General features: G+C 36.2%; 1 protein-coding gene across 1 annotated transcript in view; it reads right to left on the minus strand.

The window, feature by feature from the left end:
• Positions 1–2,623: 2,623 nt before the first annotated feature.
• The window catches only part of KCNH8 (potassium voltage-gated channel subfamily H member 8), a gene marked incomplete at both ends in the record, with an annotated part of 195,412 nt that continues 182,738 nt past the window's right edge, over positions 2,624–15,297 (minus strand). Inside the window, 2 exons of the mRNA XM_082315341.1 lie at positions 2,624–3,334; positions 14,991–15,067. Coding sequence (XP_082171467.1) covers positions 2,624–3,334; positions 14,991–15,067 — 788 coding nt within the window. The remainder of the gene's footprint in view (positions 3,335–14,990; positions 15,068–15,297) is intronic.

The raw sequence follows: 15,297 nt of genomic DNA on the forward strand, positions 1-15,297 counted from the left end.
TTCATGCGAAGTTGCTTTTTGTTTCCACTGATCTTTTTACACCTTTATGTAAAACTAACACAAAAACAAAAACTCCAGAACAAAACATCCAGTTTTAATCTCATGATACCAGAGTTTATACTGGAAAAGAAAAAACAATGCCAAAAATTTAAAACATGTACATAATGGTTTATGTATTGCTTATAAAATGAGAAAGCAAACACTGCTCCCAATTTTTACATATATGTATATATATATGGAAATTATTAAATGATATTGGGAACTAAGCATGTTAAACAAATAGTACGTTTGTATAGCCTCAGTCAATGGCTGGGCTACGGTGAGCTTAGATTGACCTGTGTATTTCATTAACGCAATAGTTTGAGGACAGGTTACCTTGTGTGGCATGAAGAAGGTAGCAGTGAAGAATCGGGATTTGCAGACAGCTGTGCTATATGTGCCCATGCATCCCAAGGAACCAGCATCTGTCCTTTATGATGAGGACGAGAGAGGGGCACGGCTATACAGTGTGCTGGCCGTCTGCTGAGGCGAGGCAGCGCTGTATCACCACTGAGCTTTTGAATGCTATGCCAGCACCTTGTCCCTGCTGCCCCACATTATGCAGCTCCTGACTTCTGGCAAGTGGGACTCTGCCAGCATGCACCTGCCCTGGGTGTGGGGGGAAGGCAGCCTCCCCCAGCCCCGTCTGCCTGCCCTGTGCTGCGGTGGGGTGGATGATGGCAGATTGCTAAAGAATGAGCCAGGATTATTTGCAGAAATACCATAGACCTGTATTTGCCTGTATTTGTTATCCATTTTTTAAGTTTCTGGGATACGCCTTATTTAATCAGCACTTCTCCATTTAACCTTAAACTAATAAAAACTGGAATAGAGGGGAAATAAGAAACCCTGTATATAAACGTTCATGTTGAAGTATAGACACACTGACAAAATTCAGGCAGCTCAAAATGAGAGATGACGCTTTGTCCTTAATTTGTACCAGTGGGAAAAAGGATGTGAAAGGAAGTAAGTCAGGCACAGAGTATCAGCTGGGATTTGTGTTCTGGTGCACATCCAAATGTTAACAATAAACTTAGTCTTTGAAGTTCTCAGGGAAAAAAACTCTTAAGGAAGTTAAACATAAATCTGTGCTCTGTAAAAACTTTAATTTGGTAACAGTCATCAGTTTGCATTCATTATTAAATGCAACTTAATTTACTTCTCCATTTTAGAACATTTATTTTGGGTTATAAACATGTTTTTTTAGAAAGCTTGCAACAGAACATGCAAATATTATGCTTGCCGTGCATCTTTAAATATATAAATCAAAATTCCAATGCAAAGCAATAGCTCTGGTTGCACTGTAGCAATATAAGTTCCTAATAAATTAAATACTGAAAAAAGCTTCAAATTTTCTTTGGGCATTAAATCACGTTCTGGATTAAAATATTTGCAAACCTATAGTCTCTTCTTTTTGGCTAAATTCAAAGCTAGTTTTTACACATGTAAGTAAAAATCATCGAATAAATAACTATTTTAAACTTTTTCCTTTGTCTCTGATAAAACCATTGTAATTTTCTCCTTTAATATTCCTCAATTTACTCAGTGGTTTTCATCCCTCTTAATTTTCTTGTCCAGATATAAAATCCCAAAACAGGGATGTGTAGTAAAATGTTGACTTGGTCTTATCAATAATACTGCAATACTAAGACACAAACCAAGGATACTTAATGTTATCAGTATAACAATTCATATTTTACGTAGTGATAGCTGACTTAGTATAGGATATGATGTTCCAGCTGTTTTATTTTTTTAAATAAAATAATACCTCAATTTATTTGTATTCCACCAGCATGAATACATTCATTGCAAATTGCATGCATGTAAAAGGGAATCCATTTGTAAACTACATAATATCTTAACAATAAATAGTATTTAATCTAATACATGATGGTAGTGCATTTCTTGTTAAAACTGCAAGCCTTTACCAAAATGAAAACAAACTCTTATTCTCCTTATAAACATTTTAAATAATTTTTAAGTACATGTTTCATACCAAGTATATAAAAATAGTATTTTTAGATAAATTAAGAGGTTCAATTTACATGACAAATAACGTGCAACAACTAACCACTCTCTAGCAGCTCTATTTGGTTGATTGTCTAGATGACATGCAGCGATAATTGTCCCTTTGCCTTCACAGAACTGACAAACAGACCAGCAGGACCCACGATCACCTGAAGCAAACAGTGCCATAGATATTGTTTGGGAACAACAGTCAGACACCCAGGGAAAACCTTTGCTTCGACGAACAAAAGCCACCCATGACAGTTCTTTTGTCCTAGACTTCCAGCTGCTCTGACCCTCAGGGTCTTTGGACTACACAAAAGTCTGCCAAACAGACCAGTAAGTTATATCTGTATACAAGATGCTTTTCGACATGCTTCTAGAATCTAGATTTTTTTTTTTTCCTGTAGTATGAACCAGCAGTACCTTTTCTTACTTTCTATAAATCTGAATTTTCATGTTTGTAAGTCTCCATGATTGCCAGAGAAAAGGTCAAATAAAGCAGTCATGCAGTACTCTCTAAATTTAAAACTGGCAGCTGTGGAACATGCTTTGAGTAGCACTTCACTGTTTCTCATTATACGTCTATGGCTTGGTAATCTTTTTCTTTAACATCCCTTGTGCTTGTCACAATGTCTATCGGGAAATCTGGAGTCTGTGCAGAAACTACTCCGGCTGTTCCTTCCATGTCCCACGATCCCGGCAGGTTCTCAAGGCTTAATGAGCTGATTGCTCCTTGGCTAAAGCTACCTTCCTCAGATCTGCTGGGGAGCACGAGGTGTAACGATGTCTCTGATGAAGAGCATACTGAAGAAGAAAGAGTTGCTGAAATAGACTGAAGAGGAGTCAAGGTAGTGTCTGAATGGGGAGAGGTGCATCTTAAAAATTGCAAATTGTCTTTCTGAATTACCTGATACTGGGAGGGGGAATTGTGAGGGCCCGGTGTATAATAAAATTCACCATCCATAGAATTTTGCAGGTTGGGTTCAGTTCTTTGGGGACTGCTGCTTACAGAGGACCGATCTGTATTCCAAATGTCACATAACGTGTTGCCACGGCAAAGTTGTGCTTTGGTGCAAGTAAAGTTCCCAGCTTGCATGTGTGTGCAAGGTTGATGCATAGTCCAAGCCATTCGAGACTGCAGACTTTCTAGGGTAGGACTTCGAGATATGCCATGCACAGCACAGAACCCTGGAGGCTTCTGGGATGTGAGCAAGTTCTCCAGAAGGTGCATCATGTTCTTCATATCCTTACTTAATTGTGAGACTTCTTGAGTTAAAGTTGTCACCTGTTACGGCAGGGCAAAATATCACAGTATTTATTTATGCAGTCATGCCTGAAATACACACATACATACCTTTTTTCCTTCTAACAATATCAGCTTTGATCTGTGGCATAGTGTCTTTACTTTAAAGAAATATACTCTACTAATATATGTGTGGGAAATAGTCCATCCATCTACCTTACCGCAACTACATGTTACACTTCCTTGTGGCATATTGAAATAATTAAAGCAACTCAATAAAAATGTATGATGGAAACACTGTAGGCATAATTCACCTGATTTTAAATTATACTCTCTAAAAGAATGGCCTTAGGGTCAGAACAGATGATTTCCAGGGGCAATATGATATCAATAGCTTCCTGATCAATCATTAAATATTTTAATGAATAAACCTTTTCTATTAACCAATTTTATACTGATGAGCGATATAAAAATGAGGTCTTGTGAAATTTTGTTCAGAAATATATATGCGAGATATACTGCTGTCTTCATAAGAAAAAAAAAGAAACCCATCCCCAAAGTTGTTGGATGCAAGTAGTAGTAACATGAAAATCTGGTGGAATACTACTAAAAACAAAAAAAAAAAAAAAAGAAAATAAACTGGAAACTCTAAAATCCACTTGCTACTTCTAAACATTTAAACAATATAAAAGCCTGTGAAGCAGTTTGCTTCCATGTAGTTATGTTTATGCTTGAAAGGTATTGCATATAACACTGAGAGAGATAGTAATGCATAGCGTAGATTACTCTGGTGTGTGTGCAAAAGGAAGAATCATATTTTCTATTCAACCTTTTTTTTTTCTTAATGCTGAAACCACTGATAGCATCCAATTAATTACACGAATTACACGATGTCTTAAATCTCCCCAAAATTGCTAGTTTGGGTTGGGATCAGATTGACAGGTTCTGAATTTGTGTTTTAAAGTAAATTGATATATGAACATTAATGGAGACATTTGTTAGGACATTATAAGGACATTTTAAAGAAATTTTCAGCCTAACTCAAACATAAAAGTGACGCATTCACCATTTCAAATGTGTTTGTCTTTCCTTTTTCCTTCTTAAGGAAAAGTTTGTAGGAAGTTAAAATTAGTCAACTATTTTTAATAAAGAGAAATGAACCTATCAAGAGGTAGAAATGAACTTTGTCTCCATGGTAGCTAATCAGTCTATTTTAGGTCAAACCACTAATATTACTGTTAAAATAGAGCTTCTCATAGTTATGCTGGTGCAAATACTCTGTTGAAAAAAAAGACATGACTGCACATTTATCTTCAGAAGGATAAACCACCTGTCAAAAAGAGCGAAGGCTAATTCAGGGGGTCTTTCTTTGCCCTGAAGTAAAGACACCACTGATTAGGTGCCCTACACAGATTATTTTTCATGGAATCAGAAACAGAAATACAATTTTAATTTTTCTGAAGCATAGTTCCAAAGAAATCTGCTGAAAAGACATTTCAGGCTGAGTTTGACCATGTTACTACAGGCACAATACTTAAAAAGAAATTCTGAGTTAGAAGGAAAGTAGGAAGCTCCTATACATTTGCAGCTCCTATACATATGTTTGTTTCTCTGAGCTAAGAGTTCAACCCTATCATATTGTTTAATAATTTTGTAATGACCACACTACCCTGGAGGGAAAATACTTAAACGGAGGAGGCTCTTGAGTGGCACATTACAGGATCTCTCTCTGTCTCTCTCTTTTTCTGCCTTGCTACCTAATTAAGTCATGCTAGATAGAAAATAACCATGAGATCTCCTTCTGCCAGCTGAGATTAAGCTTTGAATGCCTGGTAGCTCATTTGAACTTCAGTTAGGTGAGGGATTAAAATACGTTAGGAAAGTGATTTGTGAACAGGCTTCCTGTGGGGCCAGAGAAGCCAGAGAATTTTCTTGGTACTGTCAGACTGAAAGGAAACACACTGTGAGATTTCTGGACACAACCACCATGCAAGAACTTCTGTGCTCCATTGGGAACTGGGCAATGACATTGCAAAACCTCTAAGGGGAGGGAAGAAAGGGGGAAGAAGGACAACAAAACCCATGGCTACCTCGATTCAGTGGTCATAATTTCTTTTTTTAGGATCATCACTGGCCCCTACTCCTAGCAGATAAAGCAACTTTGTTTTCTGTGCCTAATTTCCCAACTTGCATCCATTTTACAGGGCTTTCTGCAGTCGTGCAGATAGGAAGATTGATACTACCTTATGACTATGCACTTTACCCAAGCTATGAATGCTGTGTGAAAATACCTGCAACTTTAAAATATCTTGTTTGGTTTGGTCCATGTTTTCCTCTTCCATTTCTGATTACTTAAAGGCTTTTTAAAAGTTTAATTATCCTTTAACATATTTCTTTTGCCAATTCATTGAGATAATATAGCAAAAATCAATCCCAGCATCAGTACTTGTGGCAGTCCTGAATTTCTGTTAATTACAACTTGCTCTAGTGCCTAGGTACTATTTTTGATATATCGGCTAGCTCTTAGACTGCTGTCTTCTCATAAGCTTGCTCTCACACAGTCATAGGAACTGACCTGATAAACTAGACTTTGATATGTGCTTTAATAGTTTCCAGTAGTATGATAGTTTATGATCCAATGCTTTTATGCCAAACTTCATTAGAAATTGACCACCATTTAGTGAGATCTATTTGGACCAATACTGCTTGACACATAGACAAAGCAAATATGTAATTTTCTGGCTCATTTAAAACCTTTCATGGATTTTACAAACTGTTAATCTTACTGGATTAAACCTCTAATGTCTGTACTACTATTAATTACCATTTATCTCTATATTGTTATATACTTACATACTATACTATTACCATTACTGTCAATACTGTACTGTTTATGCTATCCTTTTTACACCCTGCAGAGATTCTTGAGCAGATGCAAATAAGCAGGTGTAACAGGGAACAATTTTATCAATAGTGTTAACAATGTCTCAGTGCTCCAGAAAGTGTAAAAGAACAGAGATTAAAAGCAAAAGAAATTTTAAGTCATGAAACAGAAATTGAAAGCAGTACAGTTTCCTCCTGAGCGAAAGGACTAATTCCTTGCATGCTGGTAAAGCTATTCTCTTTTCAGGAGTTCAGTGATTATTGCTAGGCGATACAGCTAGTCGTACAAATGGTTCCCGCTGTGCTAGGCAGACAGCTTTAAAACAATCTGTGAGATCCCAAATATACTTGAAATGCTGCCTTAACAGTTTCTAGGACTTGGAAAAGATACTGCAGTGTTTCCTGATATAGAAACTGGGATTTATACAGATTTAACTTGAATTAGCAAGATGTGCTTCTCAGGCTGGTCAAAAGCAATGCTCTGGTACCTTTTTAACAGACTCTGTTATAAAGAAAGACTATTTTTTAAAACAGAGGTTAAAAAAAAGGATTTATTTTTTTTTTTTTAACATACGGACTTTCATAATAACGCTTTCTGATGCCCTCACCAATATAAGTTTTAGTAGTTGTATTTGTCATTTTCAAATTACTTCAGCAGTTTCAGCAGAAAGTATTTTTCTTTACTACCAGTATTAAACTGTTGTGCAGTTTGAATACTTTGTTCCGTGTAGTTAAGTAGGAATGGAGGTGATTGTATTTAAACTTTTCCATAAAAGTGATGAAAATCTTTATATAATGTAAGATGATGATGGTCATTATTGCTTTTTTTAAAATAGTATTGGCTAAACAGGTTTCTTTGTTTTTCCATTATATATTCCAGCATTTAAATTTTTTTTAATGTTAAACTTTCTACTAGAATGCCTGTCTCTCCTCACTCTTCCTGGATAAATCTGGAATTAGCCTTTTTTTTTTTCCTGATTAGAAGCCTAATACAATGGTATTTTTTTCTCTCTATGGTTTATTCCCTTTTGCAATTCAAACTTCACTCAGACATCTTGCTACCGTGACTCTGAACACCCAAAGAAGCGAAGAAGAAAATTTGCTTCTAGAGAAATAGGTGTTGCATTTTGGCAACACAGGGGGAAGCTGCCTGGCAGTTTCTCTGTTCCCTTGCTTAGTGTTTCATTGCTGCTTCTGTTCCGGTGCTTCATAAAGTCAAGGAGACTTTCAGCCAGAATGAGTTGCCTTTCAAGGCTCAGATTAACTAGCTGCTGATACGCTGTTTCCCAGTAAGTGCATTGTTGAATGAATCAAATGAGAACTGAGCTGAGATAGACTTTTCACTGATCATCTATCAACACCTCTGTGGCCGTTGGTATCATGGTGACAGCCATTTCTGACTTAATGGCATTTTAGGAATAAAGCTAGTTGCAGAAGAAAAGAAAAAATCCAGTGCAGCTAGTCTGAGTTCAGATTAAATATACAGGAATTGTGCAATGATATGATGGTTCAGTTTCAGCAAAATAAATCCAGAAAACTGGAAGGTTGTGAAATTGGCTTTATCATGTAGGAGTAGAAGAAAATTTGCTGGTTTCTCTGCTGACTCCCTACCCAGCTCTTGGGTAGTTCCAGAACAACCAGTCTGTCTGGGTAAATAAGGACACTAAGATTATTGCTATTGTTATTAAACAAATAAGTACAGAACAGAAAAATATAAAGGACTAGATTATTCAAGTGTATTCTCAAGTCAACAGGGCTCCCATGAAATTCAGTCTAGAAAAAGGGTTCCCAAACTGCAGTTCTAATAATAATTTGTGGCTCTTGATTGTTGGATGTGGATGCTGCCATCAGGTTGGCATAGAATCAGGACAGTGTCAGCATGATGGTGGCAATAAGAAAATCAGGTTTTGAAATTACTGCTTCAAGAATTTCACAAAGTATCAGGGACAAACTCTGACTGACTAGCTACTGACTGAGAGCAAATAGAGGATCATGGAAATTCCAGGTGGCTGGGAGAAGAGAAGCTGTTAATGTGTACTGTTGAAAGAAAGCCTGAGGTTGTATATAAGATATTGGGCAAAAATATTAAGTAAATAATTTTTATAAGTGCCTAAAAGAATAGTTAAAAGAGAACAGGCAACATACATTTCTCAAGAATAAACCATGACAAAACAACGTAATTCTCTTCTTTAACTGAAAAGCTGGTTTAATAGATCAGAAGAAACTGTAGATGTAATATATATCTTGTCAGAAGACTACTCAGGTGTTACTGTCCGGATGACATTCTTCTAAACCAACTAAGAAAATATGACTGAGATGTAATCTCCGCAAGTTGGATTCATACATGACTGGAATGGTTTATGATCAATGGTTTGCTGTCATCCTGGGAGAACATTTCAAGCCATTCTTTTTAGCAGCTTATCCTGATCTGGTTTTATTTAATGTTTATTTCTAATGGCTAAATGGAATTCATGTTCACTTTTAAATATCAGTAATATGAAATTCAATAAAGATAAATGTTAAACATTACATCTGAAAAGAAAATGTCAGAGGCATGAATATAAGTATAATATTCTGCCTATGCAGAGTATTACAGAAAAATGTCTGTGGAGTTTTGCTGAATCACACTTTTCAGACATTCATCATGCTCCCAGGATATATCAACAACATTTTTTTTTTTATTGGACACAGGAAGAGGATTCTCTTTACTAGGAATGACTTAGGCTGGTGCAGCTTGAGATTGTGTACTTTGTCAGTGACTTAAAAGATCTAAGCAAAGACAGTCCAAAAGAAAATGCTACCAATGAAGAGTTTTAGAAAATGTGATGGGCAAAGACAGAATGAATTTGTTTTGTTGAGATCTGCTGGAACAGTATGTTTCCAGTGTAAATTGGTTTCAGAAGGAGAACGGTAATCAGCTTTTTCTTGTGTCTTCTAGGCATAAGAGAAAAAGCAGTGAACTTGCATACCAACAGAGATTTACATTTAGATGTTGGGAAAATAGGTCTTTTCAGTACAAGAAGGTTTTGAAATACCTGTTAGAGAGTTAACCGGATAATCGTCGTCATCTGTCACGGTAGTAATATTTTTTTATTCAAATCTGAAGTCAGCTTTTGGTGCCCAGTTGATTTTTACACTGTATGGCTTCCTGTCTTGATTCATTCCTTTTTTTTCAGATGCCTTTCCACCAAGGAAAAGTGCAAGAGAGACATCACAGTGTATAGGGCCTATGGCCTGTATGTGCCATATGTCCTGCTTAAAAAATGAAATTAACCTAAGCTTTAGAGCATCAGCCATTTTTGTTACCTCCATCTGCCCAAGAGCTATTAAGCTAACATTAAAAGAAAGAAAAAATTAACTGGAAAGACTACAATCATCGAAGTGCAAAAGTGGAGAGAGAGACAAAACAACAAGGTAGGAGTTCTTTGGAAATATGAATGTCAATGCTAAAAGGAAAAAATATTTTTACAAATCTCAGTAGACAAAAAATGTGTTTAATTTGTGTTTATGATTTAGAAAGCTTTTATTTCTTAACACAAATAATACTAGATTTTATGTTTTGACTTTTATGCTAAATTTACATAGCTAAAATCCAAAATAGATAGATTAGTCATAATTAGTTTTCATCATCAATAAATGTCGTTAATTCACTTTTTGCCGCATTTTTTTGATTGAAGGATATTTTCCAAATATTGGGATAGCCTTGCTGCAAAATAATTTGTCTCATGTGACAATATAGTTATGAACTTGTTACAAAGAACATGTTTTTAATTACTGGAAGTCAAGGGAGTTCTTTATATGAGTTCTCAAGCTGTAAATTGAACTTCAACAGTATATCCCCTGTGTAAAACTGAAGGCCTGATAAACTTTGCTTTACCAAATTTTCTTCATTGGCACTGATTATGACTGTTTCCATCACGTGCGTACGTTTTTAGTATTAAGGAATATGTTTTGCTTAAAAAAAAAAAAGGATACTTTTTTCCTGTCCTGAGGGGAGAATGAGATTGATTTTTGGCAGCTGGATGTGAAATATGTTTTAAAATAATTTATAAAATTTCTTTAGGTGATTTGGAAAATAAACATATTTACTTAGGATTGTTCCTTTTGTTACGTGAAAGTGAAATATCTCTGGGAATTAATTTTCTCTGTTCTGAATAAGTGCCAAATGCTTAGAGCATTTTAAGCACTTTCATCTAAAAATCCTAAAATTAAAAATAGCTGAATTTCCACTAAGTGCTCCAACATGCAGCTAAATAGAAGGCAATTTTCTAGTACAAAACCTGACCCTATTCGTATTTCCTCGTGTTTGTTTGTTTTTCAGTTGAATGGGAGAAATGTGAGTACTCTGTTCATTATACTGTTTTAGTACTGTAATTGTGGGGTCTGCGGATGTGGTAAAGTATGAAATCAGCCCCCAAATTCTGAAGCTGAGGGAGGCTGCACTGGAGCTGGGTTGCATATGGGAAAAAGAGGGGACACGACAAAGAAATCTGAGTTTGTCTGCGTGCACCGTGCAAAATGTCCTGTATATCTGAGCATTAAGTCGTGTACCTGCGTATTTGAATGGAGAACGTGTACATGTGCACTATGCATATGATGTGAGAAAAATTATGACTAAAATTTGGGTATTTTCTTATTTTTAACTGGTCTATGTTTTAAATAATTCAGATTTGGGTTTTGCATGTTGATTAAAATAGAAGTATTTCCATGCTCTTTTCATACAGTTGCATTCAAATGATAGAGAGCTAAAAGCCTGGTAGGATACAGATAACGGGATGGTGATAGGCAGGTGCTTTAATGTAGACTTATGGCCATCTGTATATCTCAGAAAATCTGCTTAGTGGTTTCCTGTTTTTACTTCTGGGCTCCTTAGTAGTTGTGTATGGTTGCACCAGGTAAACGGTGCCTCTGAAAAAATGCTGAATGTTTAAATACACTAATCTGATCAGTCTTTGCAAACAAATGCATTGGAAAGACCAGGCTGGGTGTACAGATCTCTGCAAAGGAAGGAGGCATACTTGTAAGGCAGAAGACCTAAATTCTCACTCTGCCTAATTTGGAGCAGGTCTTTGAATCAAGCTTTCCCCAGCTCAGAAAATGTGCCATGCTGTTGGATATTCAGTCACTTAATCTTGAAACTATTGCTTAAATAATTGCATTTTTACAGGAGCAAGAACCTGAACTTTAACTCTCTTGCCTGCCACATACTGAACATGCTGAGCTATAATGAAAGTCATGCCTTTTTTATTCAGTGATTATATAGACTAAGTGGAATGGGCAAATAGTGTAGGAGATTAAGTAGTCCTATTCCACTCCACCTTGCAATACTGAATCGGAGGGAAATTCCCTTTTATCAGCTTTGATCTCATTCAGGCCTAAAATGAGAAGTGAGGTTAGGTGAGGGAATAAAGAAGCTGGGTAACCGGCTGAGCAGCCAAACCATGGAGCTATACAATAGGAATCTGGGGTGTGTTCAAGTTTCTCTCACATTGCCTCATAAAGTGGCAGTGCTCACTTTGGAGCCTACACTCCTTAGAGGAAGCCTGTGCATCCATTAGCCCTAAAGTTAATACGTAACAGACTCCGATAAGTTAAATCAAGGCTCTGTCTTCTGTTAGTCCCTTTCTTAGGTAAATGAACTTTCTTTTGGATTATGTAGTGAATGTCATATGCCTAAAATACTGCTAAGAGCTCCACTGGATATCTAAGCTGGGTATAATTTGTTTTGTAGATTTATCTCTGGGGTAGCTCTTTTTTGTTTTGCTTTGCTTTGCTAACAACAGACTGTATTGAATGTCTGAATGGGAAGATGTGTGTCTTTGTTCCTCCAATGAACAGTTGAAATGTTTTTAAGCTAACTAGTGAACTGTTGTAATACAATTGCCTTTCATGAAAGCAGTTATTTTTGCATTTGTTGATTGAATTCTGATCTCCACTGGAAAATGTATTAATGGTAGTGTTTGCTGCTGTTGGCTACTTGTGACCTGTTTTCTCATATTTTCTTTTTCAGGAGGAGGCTGTGTGTCTTAATAGAGAAGTTCATTTCTGACTCTGCCAGTATTTTAACTACTGCTAGCAGTCTGCTGCACTGTCAGTCATAATCTTCCATTAATGGTCATCATTGAGTGATGGAATGATGAAAGCACTGGGTCTACAAGCGTTGTTCAATACCTAACGTAACAACAAAAAACCCAAGGAACAGCTAGTGTATTCCAGCAAGGCTACTCGTAGGCTCATTTGGGTAAGTACTAAGTCAGTACTGTCAGTTCAGAAACTCCAGATGGGGCATGTTTGAATACACATAGAATGTACAATTAAGCAGCCTTATAGTCAGGCAGTTTTTTCAATGTAAATTTTGATCCATGGGAGACCTATCTGTCCCTGGGATTTGAGCCCAGAATGTTACCTATGAAATCTAAATCTACACCAGTTGAGAGTTGCTCCTTATGCTTTTTTTTTTTATGTCCCAGTCCAATATTTGTCCATATTGTATGCCCATGCATTGTCCCATTGAATTGAGAATTCTCATGTATATAAATGTTTCTATGTTTAAGACTCTTGCTTGGTCAGAATGCAGAATACTATTTTCTTTGCTAGGCAACTTCTTAGACAGAAAACAAAATATGAGCTTGGAAAGTAGAGAATACTCCTTCCAAGTACTACAAGGCACCAACAACAATCTTCATCCTAAACTTGTCTACGCTAATGTAGATGTACTCTCTGTAATGTACTCTACACAGCACGGAGTAAATTAATCTTAGAGATACTGCGAAGTTGAATATAAATGTTCCCTTAAGTTCCCAGACTGTCTGGTGTATTTTCCAGAGTGTAGGATTTTTTATAATCATCCATATAGCCTCATGTAGCTCTATAACTTTCTATAAGTTCTATGAGGTTCTGTAATCTGAGAAAGGTATCTTTTTCTACTGTGACTAAACAGTAAGTACAACTATTTTCAGAAGTTTTTCAACATTATTGTGTGATTTGTATCTTCTGGTTGCATTATTGTTAATGTCATTTTGTCACTAACCAGGCTAGATGTAAATCAATTCAGGTGTTGCCAAAAGATGGTAAGCACCTTTTATTTCAAGTGAAGTCTCACAGGTAGCATACTATGTGGAAAAAATGGACTGATCTCCCCTTCTCAATTTTAAAATAAAAGAGTTAACCATATTCAGAAGAGTGAGATGTTTGTCTCTGGATTTTGGATTCTGTTTCCCTGTATGGAAACTTTAGTGTTTTACGGCATGTGGTCATATTTCCTTTTTTATGTTAGTGTGAGCAAGCAAGTTGTGTAATATTTTGTTCAGATAGTGTTAGCAGGGAAAAATGAAGACTGTGCATGGAGGGAAATGACCTTCATCATATGTTTTTTTTTTCTTTTCATCTTTTGTTTAACATACTGCCCTGCTCTGAGATTTATTTATTGCTTTTCACTAAAAAAGCGACAACAAGCCCAGAACTATTGCAGTTGAAGTGTTTGGTTAATCCACAAGATGACTTAGCACAACTGTCACCATGATGTATTTTGCAACTGACTTTTGCGGATAACCATGTAATCCATCTTCATATTTTAAAAATACCTATCCTCTTCAAAGTCAAAAGGGATCAATCAATATGACTTGTCCGTTTCAAAAGTATTATATAAGAACTATAATTTTATATCATAATAGTGTTGTCAATGAACATCTTGGAGATATTTTTGAGTTCTTTGACCAAGCTTCATAAAAAAACTGTAGTCAATGGGGCATGAGACTTTAATCTGAACTCTATAGTTTGACATACAAATGAGGTGATGCATTCATAGTGACTAACTAACCATGTACACACTCTTAGCTTAGGACATTTAAGTTGTCTGACCAAGTTAACCTGAACCCAGGATGAAAGAGGTTTACAAGCCCAATATTTCACATACAGAAATAAAGAATAACTAGATTAAGTGCACACAATATAGAAAGAAAAATAAAATAAAACTTGACATTTCCGGTAGCCGAAGAGATCAGGAAAAAGGAAGTGAAACTGGTGGTTGGACTTATTTAAATGTTTCCTCATATGGTATCACAAGAAATTATCTCTAATCTCTTCATACTGAAAGGCAGAGCATGCTGGGAACAGATTGTAGTCTTGCAGTATAACTGTGAAGTTGAAGTCTGATGCTTTCATCTTGTTAGATAAAGTACTGCAGTGACTGGATATACAAAATGTTTTAGCCAGAGAACATCTCCTCTTTAGTGTCAGATTGATAGTCGATTACAGGTTTGAAGTTATTAGAAGGGAAGAATAGAAAGCACCACTAAACAATATTGGCCCTGCATTCCTCAGGTCATATTGCTTGAGCAGGAATGGATGAACTTCTGTTTCATTCTAAATAGGCACAGGTAAAGTGATTTGAAACATTTGATGTGAATTTGGACATGACTGGGTTTGCATTTCTTTCAAGGAAATTCTCAAAAGGCATAACATTCACCAAAACAAGAAAAGCTGGAAGAATGGGCTTGGACAAAGAATGACAGAAAAGAGAGAAATAGAAGCACATACAGAAGAGGATAAATCCTAAGAAAATTATAGACACTAACTATGCTAAACTCACTTTGTTTTTAGTTCTAGCACATGACACAAACTTTTATATAGCTTTCATGTAGAAAATTAATCTCGGAAAGAGTTAAAAGCCCCAAACTGCCCTAAATGTAGGAATCCCATCCAGTTTTGCAAACCCATTTATCACACATTTATCATATTCCAAAGTTTTCTGAGTCTTCTCCAGCATTCCTTGAAGCATTGTTAATATCCTCCAACCCCCACAAAAGCTTGTTACCTCATTATTAAGCCTGCTGATCTGCTGTTTGGTCTCTTCTGCTTTGATAACAAGCACAGCAGCACCAATTTCAGCCTCTGAAAATAATTCGAATGCATATAAATGAGAGAAGTCTAATAACTTGGAAACAGCAATGCTATGCTTGCACATATCCAATGCTTTAAATTTAACCTAGTTTGCACTTGGATTGAATGAAAATAAAATCTTGTGTTTAATGTTCAATATCTAATGTGTAAGAAAAAGTGTGACGAATAAAGTTTGTACTGCTCTCTTCAGTCTGAACCTGAAAGGACTGAAAATGACAACC

This window comes from Platalea leucorodia (genome assembly GCF_965183815.1).
Source record: "Platalea leucorodia genome assembly, chromosome: 1".
Taxonomy (NCBI): Eukaryota; Metazoa; Chordata; class Aves; order Pelecaniformes; family Threskiornithidae; genus Platalea; species Platalea leucorodia.